The sequence below is a fragment of the Lithobates pipiens genome, unplaced genomic scaffold (assembly GCF_037356315.1).
Source record: "Lithobates pipiens isolate NorthernLeopardFrog02 unplaced genomic scaffold, aLitPip1_a1.2 Scaffold_19, whole genome shotgun sequence".
In the NCBI taxonomy this organism is placed as follows: domain Eukaryota; kingdom Metazoa; phylum Chordata; class Amphibia; order Anura; family Ranidae; genus Lithobates; species Lithobates pipiens.
This window is the reverse complement of record NW_027507764.1, coordinates 76,131,784-76,149,029: the sequence shown is the minus strand read 5'-3', so window position 1 is coordinate 76,149,029 and position 17,246 is coordinate 76,131,784. Positions and strand designations below refer to the sequence as shown.

The following is a 17,246-nucleotide window of genomic DNA, read 5'->3' as shown; positions in this document are numbered from 1 at the left end:
TTAAAGCAGAGATAAATTGCAGTAATCCTGTCTCAGGAACTACGTGCAAGAAATTGTGATCTGGAAACAGATTGCCTAAGGTAAGCCAGAATGGCTTGATAAAATTGTGCTGTGTGCTGCTTTCACGTGTGACTGCTGCGGATCATTCACTATATGTGATTGACAAAGTACTGTCAAGTGACCCCAGATAGTATGTCTATGTGATGTGACTATAAATGGTATCTTGAAGTGACACTGGTCAAGTGCAGCAACTCTATCTTTTTTGTGTGGACATTCCTTTCTTCGAGATATAAAGGCTAATGGACCAAAATTTAGTGGGGAGGCTTCTGGTATTGAGATGGGCACACTATGGCAGAGGGTAAGGCCGCTTACACACGCGGGGACTGTTCGCTCAACTTTGTCCGTCAAACAGTTTCAGTGGACAGTCCGCTCAAAATTAGCATGGACGGACTTGGCCACACACGACGAACGAACAGTCCGCTGAAACCGTGCGCGATGACGTGAACGGCACGTACGACGGGACTAGAAAACGACGTCCTATACACTGCAATGCAAACTTCGGCGTGGAAATCCTTTCTGAGCATGCGCGGAACTTAGTTTGACGAACAAGCCTACACACGAGGGGACTGTTCGCTGAAACAAAGTTTCAGCGGACAGTTTTTCGGAATTTCCGAAAAACTTTGTTCAGCAGACTGTCCGCTGAAACTGTCCGCTGAAAGCCCACACACGAGCGGACTGTCCGCCGAAACACTGTTCAGCGGACAAAGTTGAGCGAACAGTCCCCGCGTGTGTACGCGGCCTAAGGCTTCAGGCAGGAGGGTTGTTATCCTAGCAGGAAGAAGCAGGGCAGGGACTTGTGCTCTTGGCGCCAATACACAGCCATTCAAAAGCCCCCTTACATTTTTATTGTTTTAAAGGCTAAGTTCACCTTTGGAACATGTAATATGTTCTACTCATATTTAGGGTGAAACATGGAACATGTTCCAGCTCCTTCCTCTTCTCCCCCTGACCCCTCCCCTGCAAACGCGGGTGGGTGGAGATCCTCCCCCTGCCCACGCTGTCACAATTTTAAAAACAGTGCAGCCATGTGGAGCTCCACCCACACTGCTGTATCATCCATTCATAGAGTTCTATATTGTCCGGCACAACGGCAGGAGGCCTGTAGTTCTCAATGAACTGCAAGGGCACTGGTGAGTGCTCTCCTAGTTCATTGATGTTTCCTGCAATGCAGTAACTGCCTGCCTGCATCAGAGGTACCAGAGGTATGGGCAGACAGTGTACCGAGAGCCTGCAGGTTCTTGGCATCACACCCACAATCTGCAGATTGGGGGTGCAATGCTTTTACAGACTCCAGTGTAAAAAAAATAATAAATGTACATTTTTATACCTGCAAAAAAGATGTGCATTTATTATTCTTTTTAGAAAAAGTTAACTCATCCATTAACCAGCAAGAGGCATTTGTACTTATTTTGTTCAGTCACTCTTCCTTGTTGGACAGTAGTGATAGTGCTTGATTCATTGTCCAATGAGCAGCCTGGGGGTGGAGAAGTGAAAAGACACTGCAATGCTGATGTATAAATACAGTACCTATGTCACCGGCTTGACAAGACTTGCTGAACAGAATTGCAAATCCTTTGACATGTTAAACCTGATATATACAGTATCTCACAAAAGTGAGTACACCCCTCACATTTTTGTAAATATTTTATTATATCTTTTCATGTGACAACACTGAAGAAATGACACTTTGCTACAATGTAAAGTAGTGAGTGTACAGCTTGTATAACAGTGTAAATTTGCTGTCCCCTCAAAATAACTCAACACAGCCATTAATATCTAAACCACTGGCAACAAAAGTGAGTACATCCCTAATTGAAAATGCCCAAATTGGGCCCAATTAGCCATTTTCCTTCCCCGATGTCATGTTACTCCTTAGTATTACAAGGTCTCAGGTGTGAATGGAGAGCAGGTGTGATATATTTGGTAAATTTGTGGTAAATCTCTCTCACTCTCGCATACTGGTCACTGGAAGTTCAACATGGCACCTCATGGTAAAGAACTCTCTGAGGATCTTAAAAAAAAGAATTGTTGCTTAACATAAAGTTGGCCCAGACTATAAGAAGACCATACAGCGGTTTAATAGGATAGGTTCCACTCAGAACAGGCCTCGCCATGGTCGACCAGGGGTTGTTTTGGAAAATAGACATATGAGTGCTGCCAGCGTTGCTGCAGAGGTTGAAGGGGTGGGGGGTCAGCCTGTCAGTGCTCAGACCATACACCACACACTGCATCAAATTAGTCTGCATGGTTGTCGTCCCAGAAGCAAGCCTCTTCTAAATGTAAAGCGCCCCCCATCCCACTGTGCTTACGCGCAAATGCAAACACATACTTTACTCCCGCACACATATTTAAACGGTGATCGCACCACACATGAGAGGTATTGTCACAAACTTCAGAGCAAAACCAATTATTCTAGTACCAGACCTCCCATGCAACTCTAAATTGGTAACCTGTAAAGCCATTTAAAGCGCCTCCTGTGGAGGATCGCCACCATTCCACGGGCAGATGCAATTTTAAAGCATGGCATGCTAGGTATCTATTTGCTCGGCATAATATCATCTTTCATATTATACAAAAAATTGGGCTAACTTTAGTGTTTTTTTTTTTTTTTTAATTCATGAAAGTGTTCCCCCCCCCCCCCCCCAAAAAAAATGTGTTTGAAAAACAGCTGCGCAAATGCCGTGTGACATAAAAAATTGCATAACCCACCATTTTATTCTATAGGGTCTCTGCTAAAAAAATATATATATATAATGTTTGGGGGTTCTAAGTAATTTTCTAGCAAAAAAAGTTAATTTTTACATGTAGGAGCGAAGTGTCAGAAATGGCCATGGCAAGTGGTTAAACTGACTTTATCAGCAGACCAAAGTACATGCCTTTGATCTGTAGATGTATAAACAAAAAGATACAATGTTTCCTTTTATCTTTCAGTTTCAATTGCTGAGCAATGTTGTTGATAAACATTGCCCAGCTGCTTTTTTTTGACAGCTTCAATTTCCGGATTTCGTTTAAACTTCAGCTGTCAACAGGGGAACCCCACTGACGTGGTGGCCCCGCTCCTTAACAACCGATAATTGCCATCTTTATTTTGTTTTCTTACATTTCTGCTTTCAGTGGAGGAATCCCACTGACAGATGACAGAACCGAGCCTGAAAGTATTGGTTTCAGGTATTGGAGCATTTGCACGAGTACGGATACTTGTGCAAATGCTTAGTATCAGCACCGATACCGATGCAACCTTAATTTCTAGTTAATCTTTATCCATGGTAAGAAGTCTACAGTGGCCTGCTAAGTTGCTGCTCCCTTGACCTTTTATGATTTGTTATTATGTATGGCTTAATTTCACAAGTGGTTTATTATTTTACAGTACAGCGTAATTTGCAGACTAAGTGACCATAAGTGTCACGCCTGTCCCTCTTCAAATAAAAATCTCTCCCTTTTCTTGCTCAAACCTTCAAGTTCTTATTTCTAATCTGTGTGCTGGAAGCAATTCCCCAGTTGCCTTTTCAATTTACGATTCACAGTCTAACATTCATGCAAACAGACGAGAGAAGGCGAACATCAGAGACAAGCCAGGTAAAGCCATGTAATGCAGATCTTGTAGCGTACGTAGCCTCGTGTCTCTGTGGTACTGTGCTGACAATGGCAAGCACACCCTCTCAGTTCTTTTATTTGTATTCCAGAGGAATGGCCTGTCAAAGCGTGGCTGATTGAAAGAAATCTTCAGTTTTAGCTAAGAACACTTGTACAGCACTGAAGGAGGAAAAAGTGAGCCTACAAACCTGTTATTACTATCAGCATTGTTATAATACTCATTATGTTTTCTGTGCCTCGGGATCTTGCCATGTTTGGCCTTTTCCAGGTTTACTAAATGTGCCAGTGAGTACGACTATAGGTTATTGCATTTTACAAACAGTCGTAGTTTTTATTAACTGCTTTGGCCCCGGAAGGATTTACCCCCTTCCTGTCCAGAGCATTTTTTGTGATTCAGCACTGCATCGCTTTAGTTGACCATTGCACGGTCGTGCGACGTTGTAACCAAACAAAATTGGCGTCCTTTTTTCCCCACAAATAGAGCTTTCTTTTGATGGTACTTGATCGCCTCTACGTTTTGTTATTTTTGCGCTATAAACACAAAAAGACCAAAAAATATATAAAAAAATATATAAAAAAAAAAAACAGTTCAAGCCGATATGTATTCTTCTACATATTTTTTGTAAAAAAAAAATCGCAATAAGTGTATATTGATTGGTTTGCGCAAAAGTCATAGTGTCTGCAAAATAGGGGATTTATGGCATTTTTATTGTTCATTTATTTTTACTAGTAATGGCAGCGATCTGCAATTTTTATCAGGACTGCGACATTATGGCAGACAGATTAGACACTTTTGACACTATTTTGGGACCACTGATATTTATACAGCGATCAGAGCTACAAATAGCCACTGATTATTGTATAAATGACACTGGCAGGGAAGTAGATCCCTGTCATGTTGCTAGGCAGAACATGGAAATGCCTCGTTTACATCTCCCCATTCTGCCTCTCTGCTCTGCAACCACGGGCCACCAGTGAATATCGATTTCACGGGAACCATGGACATGCTCTCGTTTTGCGGGACCTGCGGGCATTCTCCCATGGTGGGTGCCCACGGCCTGCAGTGCGCGTCTGCTAGGCGGCAGATTCAAAGGGACGTAGGGGTACATCCTTTTGCCTACCCGTGCCATTCTGCCAGCGTAAATCAGGGTGCATCGGTCGGCAAGTGGTTAAACAGGTCTGTCAGCAGCCAAGCATGGCCAGACTGAGGTAGACTATCATTGATGAGTGTTGCTTTTATTCCATTCTTCAGATGTTTTTTATTTATTTTGTATATTTATTTTTATGTAGCCCTTTTCATGGTACATAGAAGCATTCACAACACTCCCTGCCTCAAAAAAGCTTACAATCTCTTGTCCTTATAATTATACACACATTTTCTATAGAGGCCAGTTGGGTCAAATGTGTATACCCCTATTTCCAGTTACTGCCACCCTTCGCAGTCCAAAAAGAATGCCCTTATATGTTCCTGGGACAGTCTTATTGGACAAGAGAATGGCAGTTGGCAGGACTTAGCCTTGGGCTTGAGAAAAGTCAGGCACCAGTAACAAAATTAAACTTAATCAGAGAAGGGAACAGAATAGGCCTGCCTTGCAGCTCTAGGATCCTTGGTTTGAATCCCAACCAAGATACTACTTGAAGAGTTTATGTTCTCCCTGTGCTTGCATGGGTTTCTTCCCACACTTAAAGGTCATGCTGGCAGGTTAAGTGGCTCATATCTCAACTTGCCCTAGTATCAGACCTTGTAAGCTCCTTAAATACCTGTAATAAATAATAGAAGATATTGTAGCACCCTCCTAGCAAAGGATGCTAGGGGAATTTAGTTTGGCTCCTTCTGTAATCGAGGAAGTAGAAATTGTTTGTTCTGGCCTGTTCAGGGTTTCTCAGTCTGAGAGTTTGATTGTTTCCCCTGGCTCTGGGAGAAGCTTCCAGAGTTTAGGGCAGGAGATTGAAAGCAAACAGCCTCAACATTTATTATGCTCCAGCGATTCCTGGAGAGGAGTGTCCAGAAAAGGGCTAGAATAATGATAAATAGTCTGACACACTCGAGAGCAGGATTCCTTCTTCCTAGGAGGGATCCTGAGCCTAGGAGGGACCACTGATATTTATACAGCGATCAGAGCTACAAATAGCCACTGATTATTGTATAAATGACACTGGCAGGGAAGTAGATCCCTGTCATGTTGCTAGGCAGAACATGGAAATGCCTCGTTTACATCTCCCCATTCTGCCTCTCTGCTCTGCAACCACGGGCCACCAGTGAATATCGATTTCACGGGAACCATGGACATGCTCTCGTTTTGCGGGACCTGCGGGCATTCTCCCATGGTGGGTGCCCACGGCCTGCAGTGCGCGTCTGCTAGGCGGCAGATTCAAAGGGACGTAGGGGTACATCCTTTTGCCTACCCGTGCCATTCTGCCAGCGTAAATCAGGGTGCATCGGTCGGCAAGTGGTTAAACAGGTCTGTCAGCAGCCAAGCATGGCCAGACTGAGGTAGACTATCATTGATGAGTGTTGCTTTTATTCCATTCTTCAGATGTTTTTTATTTATTTTGTATATTTATTTTTATGTAGCCCTTTTCATGGTACATAGAAGCATTCACAACACTCCCTGCCTCAAAAAAGCTTACAATCTCTTGTCCTTATAATTATACACACATTTTCTATAGAGGCCAGTTGGGTCAAATGTGTATACCCCTATTTCCAGTTACTGCCACCCTTCGCAGTCCAAAAAGAATGCCCTTATATGTTCCTGGGACAGTCCTATTGGACAAGAGAATGGCAGTTGGCAGGACTTAGCCTTGGGCTTGAGAAAAGTCAGGCACCAGTAACAAAATTAAACTTAATCAGAGAAGGGAACAGAATAGGCCTGCCTTGCAGCTCTAGGATCCTTGGTTTGAATCCCAACCAAGATACTACTTGAAGAGTTTATGTTCTCCCTGTGCTTGCATGGGTTTCTTCCCACACTTAAAGGTCATGCTGGCAGGTTAAGTGGCTCATATCTCAACTTGCCCTAGTATCAGACCTTGTAAGCTCCTTAAATACCTGTAATAAATAATAGAAGATATTGTAGCACCCTCCTAGCAAAGGATGCTAGGTGAATTTAGTTTGGCTCCTTCTGTAATCGAGGAAGTAGAAATTGTTTGTTCTGGCCTGTTCAGGGTTTCTCAGTCTGAGAGTTTGATTGTTTCCCCTGGCTCTGGGAGAAGCTTCCAGAGTTTAGGGCAGGAGATTGAAAGCAAACAGCCTCAACATTTATTATGCTCCAGCGATTCCTGGAGAGGAGTGTCCAGAAAAGGGCTAGAATAATGATAAATAGTCTGACACACTCGAGAGCAGGATTCCTTCTTCCTAGGAGGGATCCTGAGCCTAGGAGGGACCACTGATATTTATACAGCGATCAGAGCTACAAATAGCCACTGATTATTGTATAAATGACACTGGCAGGGAAGTAGATCCCTGTCATGTTGCTAGGCAGAACATGGAAATGCCTCGTTTACATCTCCCCATTCTGCCTCTCTGCTCTGCAACCACGGGCCACCAGTGAATATCGATTTCACGGGAACCATGGACATGCTCTCGTTTTGCGGGACCTGCGGGCATTCTCCCATGGTGGGTGCCCACGGCCTGCAGTGCGCGTCTGCTAGGCGGCAGATTCAAAGGGACGTAGGGGTACATCCTTTTGCCTACCCGTGCCATTCTGCCAGCGTAAATCAGGGTGCATCGGTCTGCAAGTGGTTAAACAGGTCTGTCAGCAGCCAAGCATGGCCAGACTGAGGTAGACTATCATTGATGAGTGTTGCTTTTATTCCATTCTTCAGATGTTTTTTATTTATTTTGTATATTTATTTTTATGTAGCCCTTTTCATGGTACATAGAAGCATTCACAACACTCCCTGCCTCAAAAAAGCTTACAATCTCTTGTCCTTATAATTATACACACATTTTCTATAGAGGCCAGTTGGGTCAAATGTGTATACCCCTATTTCCAGTTACTGCCACCCTTCGCAGTCCAAAAAGAATGCCCTTATATGTTCCTGGGACAGTCTTATTGGACAAGAGAATGGCAGTTGGCAGGACTTAGCCTTGGGCTTGAGAAAAGTCAGGCACCAGTAACAAAATTAAACTTAATCAGAGAAGGGAACAGAATAGGCCTGCCTTGCAGCTCTAGGATCCTTGGTTTGAATCCCAACCAAGATACTACTTGAAGAGTTTATGTTCTCCCTGTGCTTGCATGGGTTTCTTCCCACACTTAAAGGTCATGCTGGCAGGTTAAGTGGCTCATATCTCAACTTGCCCTAGTATCAGACCTTGTAAGCTCCTTAAATACCTGTAATAAATAATAGAAGATATTGTAGCACCCTCCTAGCAAAGGATGCTAGGTGAATTTAGTTTGGCTCCTTCTGTAATCGAGGAAGTAGAAATTGTTTGTTCTGGCCTGTTCAGGGTTTCTCAGTCTGAGAGTTTGATTGTTTCCCCTGGCTCTGGGAGAAGCTTCCAGAGTTTAGGGCAGGAGATTGAAAGCAAACAGCCTCAACATTTATTATGCTCCAGCGATTCCTGGAGAGGAGTGTCCAGAAAAGGGCTAGAATAATGATAAATAGTCTGACACACTCGAGAGCAGGATTCCTTCTTCCTAGGAGGGATCCTGAGCCAAAGGGGCTGCTGTACTGGGGCAGCCTATGGACTGTATAGTTGAGTTAGATGCTTCAGTGGTGTCAGGGCCGAGGGCCTGGATGGACTCTGCTTGAAGCTGGTTGCAGAACTTCACCACCAGGGACCTGGTCAGGAGAGATGCTGTGTCACTCACAGGACTGTGTCCAGAGGAAGCAAGAAGGTGGCAGCTGTCCTGGGACTTGTGGAGTAATGACCCTAAATTAACCCCTGTGACCGTGAAGTGTTCTGGAGACTGCATTGGGTGCCAACAGTTATGCAACAGTGCAAGGTACCCAAATGCCAAAAGGACTTACTCCATGGTCCTCAACTGTGGGGTTTTAAACTGTCCAACATCCATGTTTACCTAATGAGAAGATCGTTCTCTGATCACTAAGAGCTGAATATTTTGGAGTATCCCATGCCCTAATCCTCCCTTCACTGCTTGATTTTTTTAAGCAATAAACTACAAAAAAGACATCCCCCAGACCGATTTATTGCAGCCAGTGTGTGCGGACTGGTGCTTGGGTGACTGGCAGCCTTTGTACTGTTAGGGAAGATCCAGTTAATACTAGAAACCCGTTCAGGGGTAGTGTTACACAATCTTATCTTGTCTTTTCTTAGGCAGGACATATTCTTCGATAGATAGATAGATAGATAGATAGATAGATAGATAGATAGATAGATAGATAGATAGATAGATATCAAATTGTAGAATGTCTGAGAGAAACAATTAGGCAGATCTTATTGAGCATTTAAAACATCAGTCTGCCCACAAGTGATATTTTCATTGTAGGCGAAGCTTGGTGGAATTACCCTCTGCTATTTATTTATTTTTTTAGCTCTTGTAGGCTCTGGTAACTCTGGCTCTGGTAAATCTGTCTCTCACTGTCATGGTTATCACAGATTTTTCAGTCCACCCTGATGTATAGATTGTTCTCAAACCAGAGGCGGCTCTCCAATTAGGCAAATTAGGCGATCGCCTTAGGCCTCACGATCGCAGGGGCCTCGCCATCGCTGAATTTGCCTGATATGTGGAGTGCCAGGATCCCCATCCCTTGCTCTCCCCGCCAGCCGCCGGCAAATGACAGGTGCAGTCCGAGAAGGAGACCTCCTTCACCCCCCTGCTTGAGCCGCCGCTGAAAGACTGAAGGGTTCTCTGTGCTTCCTGCCCATTCCCCCTCCAGAGCAGCAGAAGATCGCAGCGGCTGTGTCTGTGTGGACAGAGAGAGCAGCAGCAGCAGCAGCTGTGGGCTTTTCTCCCCCCTCCTCCTCTCATCACTGTAGTCGGGAGCTGTGCTGACTATGTTTCTTCCCCCTCCTTCTTATTGTGCAAGAAAAAAAAAAACACTAAACTGAAGCAGAGAGGAGAATTGTGGGAATTGTAGTCCCGAGGTCTGGACATTGCAACTCCACTGGAAGAAACTGCAGCCCTCAGCGTGTCCAGCTGAAGAGGAGGGAAAGAGAGCCAGGAGCTCAGGAGAGCTTTTGGGGAAGTGCACCCAGAACTCCAGCGAGAGAGAGAGAATCTCATTGCACTGCACCACCAGGGAAAGCCACACAGCCAGCACCATCCCTTGTGAAGAAAGGCATGAAGTTATGTCCAGAATACAGATCTGGGTGCTACCCAGCGGAATCGCCACAGGAAACCCAGAATGAGCTGTATCCCCAGGTATGGTAAGAGGGTCACTCGGCCATTATCTACTGCCATCTATAGGAACTGCCCACCCTGTTATTCTTTGGCCCGAAGGGTGCTCTCAGACTGGGGCGTCAGCAGTAAAGCACCGCTAATTTTAGCGGCCATTTACTGTAGTTTTTGCAGAGGTTTTCAGCCGCTAGCTGGGTGCTTTTAACCCCCAGTAGCGGACAAAAAATGGTTAAAACCACCTGCAAAGCGCCGCTTTGCCGGTAGTTCAGCAGCGCTGACCATTAATTTCCATGGGCAGGAGCAGTGGAGGAGTGGTGTGTACACCGCTCCTTCACCACTCCAAAGATGCTGCTTGCAGGAGTTTTTATAACATCCTGCAAGCGCAGCACCTCAGTTCACACTGCCCTATGCGGATGGCTGGGAGTGTCAATGAAATGTTAATGACACCCCCAGATCCGTCCGCATATCGCAGTGCGATCTGCACACTCGCACAGGAATCGGATCGCATGGTGTGAACACCCATGCGATCCGATTCTGCTGCGGACCAAAAAAAGGGTCCCGTGCAAGTTTGCTGCGGGAGCGATGCGAATTCAGCCATACTATCTGTATGGCTGAACTTGCATCGCTACGGAGATCGGATGTGATTTGCACTGCAGTGCGGTGCGAATCGCATCCGGATCTCCCCCCGCAGCAAATTGAACCCAGCCTTAGTGCTAGTTTACACTGCAACAATGTCCGACATTGAATGCGATTTGTACCACACTGCAGTGCAAATCGCATGCAATTTCTGTGCAATGCGATTTCAGCCATACAGCTAGTATGGCTGAATTCACATTGCATTCAGACCAAACTTACACAGGACCCCTTTTCTGATCCGCAGCAGAATCGTAACGCATGGGTTTTCACACCCATGCAATCAGATTCCTGTCCGAATTTGCAGTTTGCACTGCAATATGTGAACTGATTTGGGAGTGTCATTAACTTTTATTTAACACTCCCAGCAGTTTGTGCCATCGGGTGACATGTGATGCGGGAACCCACAGTGGGTTTGCAGGTGTGATGCGAGAATCCTGCGAATCCACTGCGGGTTCCCGCATTGCAGTGCAAACTGTCAATTCAGACATGAATCAGATCACATGGGTGTGAACACCCATGCAATCCAATTCTGGTGCGGGCCAAAAAAGGGTCCTTCACATGTGATTTGCACTGCAGTGTGAAAAACTGGTGTGAACCAAGCCTAAAAACTTCCCTATAACAGTGGCCCCAGGGCTATGGCCCGCACTACCATATGACGGCTTAAGCCGCCACCTCAGGGGCTAGGATAGGGGGGCAGTAAAATGCTAATCACCAGCCACTTGCTGGGGATTCTGATTTTTACAGTGCTGAATGTGTTTTTTTTTTGTTTTTGTTTTTTTACACACCAAGCCACTATAGCAGCTAGGAGTATGTGTACGTGTATGTGTATGTGTATGTGTACAGCCAACTGTGACCTTTCATGTGGAAGTGTTACAAGTGGCTGTGAAGCCGCCTATCATTTCCACAACTGCCACGATGTGCAACCCCCTTCACCGTGTTTACCGGGCATCACTGTCTCACCTGCGGGCCCGCTGCTTTTATGGTGGGTGGCACTGAGAAGGGTGGCAGGAGCTCAGCAGACCTTCGTCCACTTAGCCACCCTCCTGTACACAGACTGAGAAGTGTGATGTATGATGTCAGGGGCGGCTGGGCCAGGGTTCACAGTGGCAATTTCCCCCTAGGCCACCCTAACCTATGGTGAAAACAGCCGGCAGCTGCTGCCCGCTGCCTTTATTTTTTTCTCTCCTGTAGGAGGTTGGGCCGGAGGCTTAGGGGGGTGTATTTTTTTCCATTATCTGTGTCCCTTTCTGATGATGATGTGCTGGTCGGAGCAGATGGACTATTTCTTCAGTTTCCAGGATATGCCCATTCAGCTCCGCACACATGTTCTTCTGCCTTGGCTAAAATCCCAGCCAGTCATTTTCCTCCGCTCCCCACCCAGTAGTAGCCGGGGCCCAGAGAGGGAGACCTGAGAGGCTGTGAGGCAGGTGGCGAAGGCGACGGGCAGAGAGAGGCAGCTGAGCTCAGCTGATGATGTCCAGCAGCAGGAATAGAGGGGAAGCAGATCCAATCGTGGGGCTGCCAGTGCCTTCAAGACTTCAACACAGGTGTGCTTTGGGGGTGTCTGTGAATAGACTACATTGCATCCTATGTAAACAAGGCAGTTCGCCATTCTGTCAGTATGGAAGACATTGATCCTGTGTTCCTGCAAAGCAGGTACAGTGATCCATGTCTTCCCTTAGTAAAAGCACCTCCCCCACAGTGCGAAAACACTTGTTAGGCACACATTTAACCCATTGATTGCCCTAGATGTTATCCCCTTCCCAGCCATTGTCATTAGTACAGTGACAGTACATATTTTTAGCACTGATCACTGTATTAATGTCACTGGTTTCTACAAAGTATCAAAAGTGTCACTTAGTGTCCGTTTTGTCCACCGCAATATCGCAGTCCCGCTATGAGTCACTGATTGCTGCCATTACTAGAAAAAAAAATAAAAAATGTCCCCGGATTTCATTTTAAAAATCTGGTCACCTTACCTTAACACTGCTGTGCTCAGGCAGCGTTAGGAGCCCTGTCTCACTTAAGACCCCTTTCACACTGAGGGCGTTTTGCAGGCGTAATAGCGTTAAAAATAGCGCCTGCAAAATGCCCTAAAACAGCTGCTGCATGCACTCCAGTGTGAAAGCCTAAGGGCTTTCACACTGGAACAGTGCGCTGGCAGGGCGTCAGAAAAACTCCTGCCAGCAGCTTCTTTGGAGCTGTGAACTCACCGCTGCTCCCAATTGAAATCAATGGGGCAGCGCTGTGATACCGCTGCCAAAACGCTACTCCAGCAGCATTTTGCAGGTGGATTTAACCCCTTTTTGGCCGCTAGCTAGTTAAAACCCCCCCCCACTAATGGCCCAATAGTGCAGCTAAAACAACAGTAAAGCGGCGCTAAAAATAGTGCCACTTTACCACTGACACCCTAGGCGGCTCGGTGTGAAAGGGCCCTAAGCATGCCGAACATCTGATTTGCAGCACTTTAAAAACATTACAAGACATCTTAATGCTGCTGTGTGCAGGCAACGTTAAGAGCCCTGTTACACTCACCTCTCGCCTAACCTAAGACTCCTGATGTTCTGCCTGCCAGCCATTGAGGAGTGATGTTGCGTCCCCGTACATCACTTCTCCCATCCACCGCAGGAGAATCTCAATCTGGGAACGCCTTCTGCGTATTTTAAGGGCATCAGTGGGGCCTCATGTCTAAGTTTTGCCTAAGGCCTCACAATGCCTAGAGCCGCCCCTGTCTCAAACCTACTCCTTTGGGTATTTCCCACTTGATATTAGGCAGACTATAAGTATACAATACAACAGGCAGAGTAGGAGCTCTTTAATATGGTTGCACCAGGAATGCAAACTTGGGAAATACAGCACACGGATCCTGTCCCAATCTTCGGAGACATAAGAAACACGTCACTTATCCTTCTAGTATTCACAAGAAACTAAAATGCGTGTTTTGGCAGGACTGTTTATTTATATTTCACTTTATGTGAGCAAAGAGTTAGATTAAAAAACAAAAAAAAAAATAGACGAAAAGATTACAATAGATAGATAAAAATTTGAGAAACCTACCTTGTGGGTAGATGTCCATGGAAAAACACTGATGTGAACATTGGGGTGCTCAGTTTCAAAAAACTATGAAGAAAATCATATACATGTATTCAGTAAAACTAACAACAATTACATTACTGAAAATAGTTAATTTAAATGCAAGAAAAAGGCATACAAATCCTAAAATGTGTAAGTATTTCATTTGGAGAGCTGTCTGATAGGAGAAAAATGAGCTCCTTGCAGAACAGACTGTGGAACAAGTCCTAATGGCAGTCTAGAACAACTGTCTCCAGTTATTTTGGTTTGTTTTCTAGCAGAACTCTGGGTGAAATAAGGACAGAAACGTATCTTCCAGCATGCAAAGAGCTTCCAGCATGCAAAGAGCATGGGAGATAAAACTGTAACACACTGCGATTAACATAAATGTCACTGATTAAACAGTAAATAAGCACTCTATATACTGTAAGTCACTTGCTTCTTGTACAAATGTCTGTATACTTGTCTTGTCAGTGGGCCACATCTCCTATTGCTATTATGAGAATAAACTACTCCTACACTTTGAGTTCAGCTTTACTTTAGATAAGTTGTCTACACACTGTGGTCTGGGGTCCGGATTTGGCCCTTTGCTTGCCTTTATCTGGCTCTTGGGGCACTATTCCACCACCTAACACCAATGATGACCATTCCTCCTACTGACACCATTGATGGACCACTCTTCTTCTCATTGACCATCAACAATTGGGAACTTTTTCTCCCATTACAACCAATGATCGGGCATTGATACTGTGGCATTTTCTACTCCCACTAGCCACAGCCCAGCCCCCCTAAAGTCTGAAGGACAGTACATTGACCCTTTGCTTTGAAAGTTTGGAGACCCCCGCTTTAGATTATGGGACACACAGCAGAAAAAGTTAGACTTGTTGACCTGGACTTACTGGCCCTACCTGTACCCAGGGAAAAATCAGTTTACATTAGACTGACAGATATCTGTGCTGCAGCTTTTTCAGCCAAGGGAGAAGAGAGAAAACTGACATTACATGTGCTGTAACCATCAGCCAAATATATCTGATGTTCCATAACTGGGATGCCTTAGGAACAGTGTTGACAAGCTTTGGGGTTGTGTTGATGGGCAAATGCTGCTTCATTGACAGGTATATTTGATCTCCTAAGTTGCATCAACTTGCTTCAAGCTTCAGTTCTGTTGCAAACAAAAGCCCATCAACACAGGATTTTAGCAGAATGGCATCCTCTAAATACTAAACTGAAAGACTACTATAAAGTGTAAAAGGTCAAGCACATTAGACGAAAAAACATTTTACAAAAGGTCTAATTTAAAACCATGGGTCTCCATAACATAATGTTGATGGGGTTCCCTTCTACTTATGTCACACCACCCGCCCAACCCTTTTACCCACTGAAAGTGATATTGCCACACTTCTCCTCTTCCTCCCTACTACACATACTTTAAAAAGGTAGCGACAAGGTGGATCAATTCAAAGTAAGCTTATTGATTTGCTATAACCTGCCCTGTCATCTGAAGAAACACTACTAAGTAAATGGAGAGAAGGCAAGGAGCTTCACTCGACTCCAGCAAAGTTAAACATAGGCCTGCCCCCTGCGTAGATCCCGACATTTGAGTAACACCCATTCCAATATGTAGGGTCATACACATCATGCTAGTGAAGATAAAGGTTTTGGGCTTTGCTTTAATGGAGGACAGGAGAAGAGAAACCAAAGTTGGTTTAAAAAAGCTTTTTTATGGCAAGAGGGCAGAGAAGCCAAAAAGCCTTACAGGCAATGGTTGCCAACCTATATAATAGGCACCTCAACAGCCCCCCTGTGTCCATAGGTCTAAGTGGGCTGCAATGGCTATTGTAACACCCTTTCATTTCAATTACTTAACTAAATGTGGATTAGGGATGAGCTTCGAGTTTGAGTCAAACACATGTTCGACTCGAACATTGCCTGTTCACCTGTTCGGCGAACAGTGAACAATTTGGGGTGTTTGCGGCAAATTCGAAAAGCCGGGAACACCCTGTACAAGTCTATGGGAGAAATCTAAAGTGCTAATTTTAAAGGCTAATATGCAAGTTACTGTCCTAAAAAGTGTTTGGGGACCTGGATCCTGCCCCAGGGGACATGGATCAATGCAAAAAAAAGTTTTAAAAACGAAAGTTTTTTCAGGAGCAGTGATTTTAATAATGAGTAAAGCGAAACAATAAAAGTGTAATATTTCTTAAAATTTTTTGGATATAAACTCCCATATGAGTCTGTGTGCATCTGTATATCCATGGAATAGACAATTATACACAAGCACATTGAAATTCTACCTTTTACTAACCAAAGAACACATTCCAGGAATAAATAAGAGCGGGGCTCTGCTGTTCTGCTTTGCCATGGCTCAAAGCAAGTGCACTGTAATGGCTGATAAAGATTTTATGTACCTCGTTCTCTGAAGTCATGCTGCCTCCTGCATAATTTGGATTGGTAAACCCACGGGTAATATCGCCTTTATGTTTCCTAGTGGAAAATAAAATGAGGAAAAACATTAATTTTAATTACAGGGTTGTGAAGTTTTAAAGGGGTGAGTCATTTTAACATAAGACCAAAACTGTTCTATGCTATGTAAATGACTCGCCAAGAGGTGTGCATCATATAGCTTTCTTTAATGCTGAATTTTGGGCAAGCAGCAAAATACACAGATTAAATGCATATACAGGATCTATGTTACCTGCCACAGTTGTAATTCTGCTCAATCGGTTTTGTGATCCTGACATCCCTGCAAGGCAGTGCAACCAAGCCATGGATCTCCATTGCAGTGGAATGGTTTAATCCAGAACACAAGCCCAGCCTACTGATTGGACAAGTGCAGGAGCATAATGATGAGATCATACCTCTGCTCCCCTCCTGTCAGCATGTTCCTGACATTGGCACTTCAACAGAGCTTAATCGGCTTAGGGTGCTGGCCCTTCCATTTCACTGTGACATACGCATTAAATCAGAATTAAAGTATCTGTTTTTGAATCCATGAAATGTCAAATCAATAATAGTGCATGCATGCGTACTTTAAAATCTGTTACCCTTTTGCTTTATCAATATTTTAGACCAGCCTTTCTCAACCTTTTTCACCCCTTAGATAACCTTTAAAAAATTCTCAGGTCAAGAGGATAAAGCCTACAGCTCATGCTACATTACTGTGATCAATAAGTTAAACAAAGTTGTAAATAAAGGAATAAGTAATGTGGCAGTGCTAATTAACACCCAATGCAGATCCTTTGTACCCCCCTCCCTACAGAATAATTCTTGAAATGAAAAGAACAACAACGGAAAAGAAAGGCAGCCAGTATAAATTGTGGTGTCCTGTAACTTAGGGGTATATGTATAAAACATTCACTGTGCAAATGTCTTAACCATTCGCATAGGCACCAGAAATGTTTGCCATATAGTTCGTAATAAATTATCTCCTATGATCGTCAGCTCCATTTAGTAGCTATAATGTGGTATTTTTTATTGAGGTAATACAGGTAAAACACAAATTATGACCACTGGATGGGGCTGACAATCACAGGTGATAATTATAGTGCAAACAATACAGCAAATAGTCATGGTGCCCATGCG

General features: G+C 44.4%; 1 protein-coding gene across 3 annotated transcripts in view; it reads right to left on the bottom strand.

The window, feature by feature from the left end:
- Positions 1–17,246, bottom strand: part of MALRD1 (MAM and LDL receptor class A domain containing 1) — a 696,170-nt gene that overhangs the window by 2,205 nt on the left and 676,719 nt on the right. For all 3 annotated transcript variants that reach the window (XM_077490931.1, XM_077490932.1, XM_077490933.1), the window contains 2 exons: positions 16,073–16,148; positions 13,650–13,712 (listed from right to left, as the gene is read on the bottom strand). In XM_077490931.1, the coding sequence (XP_077347057.1) occupies positions 13,650–13,712; positions 16,073–16,148 (139 nt within the window). The remainder of the gene's footprint in view (positions 1–13,649; positions 13,713–16,072; positions 16,149–17,246) is intronic.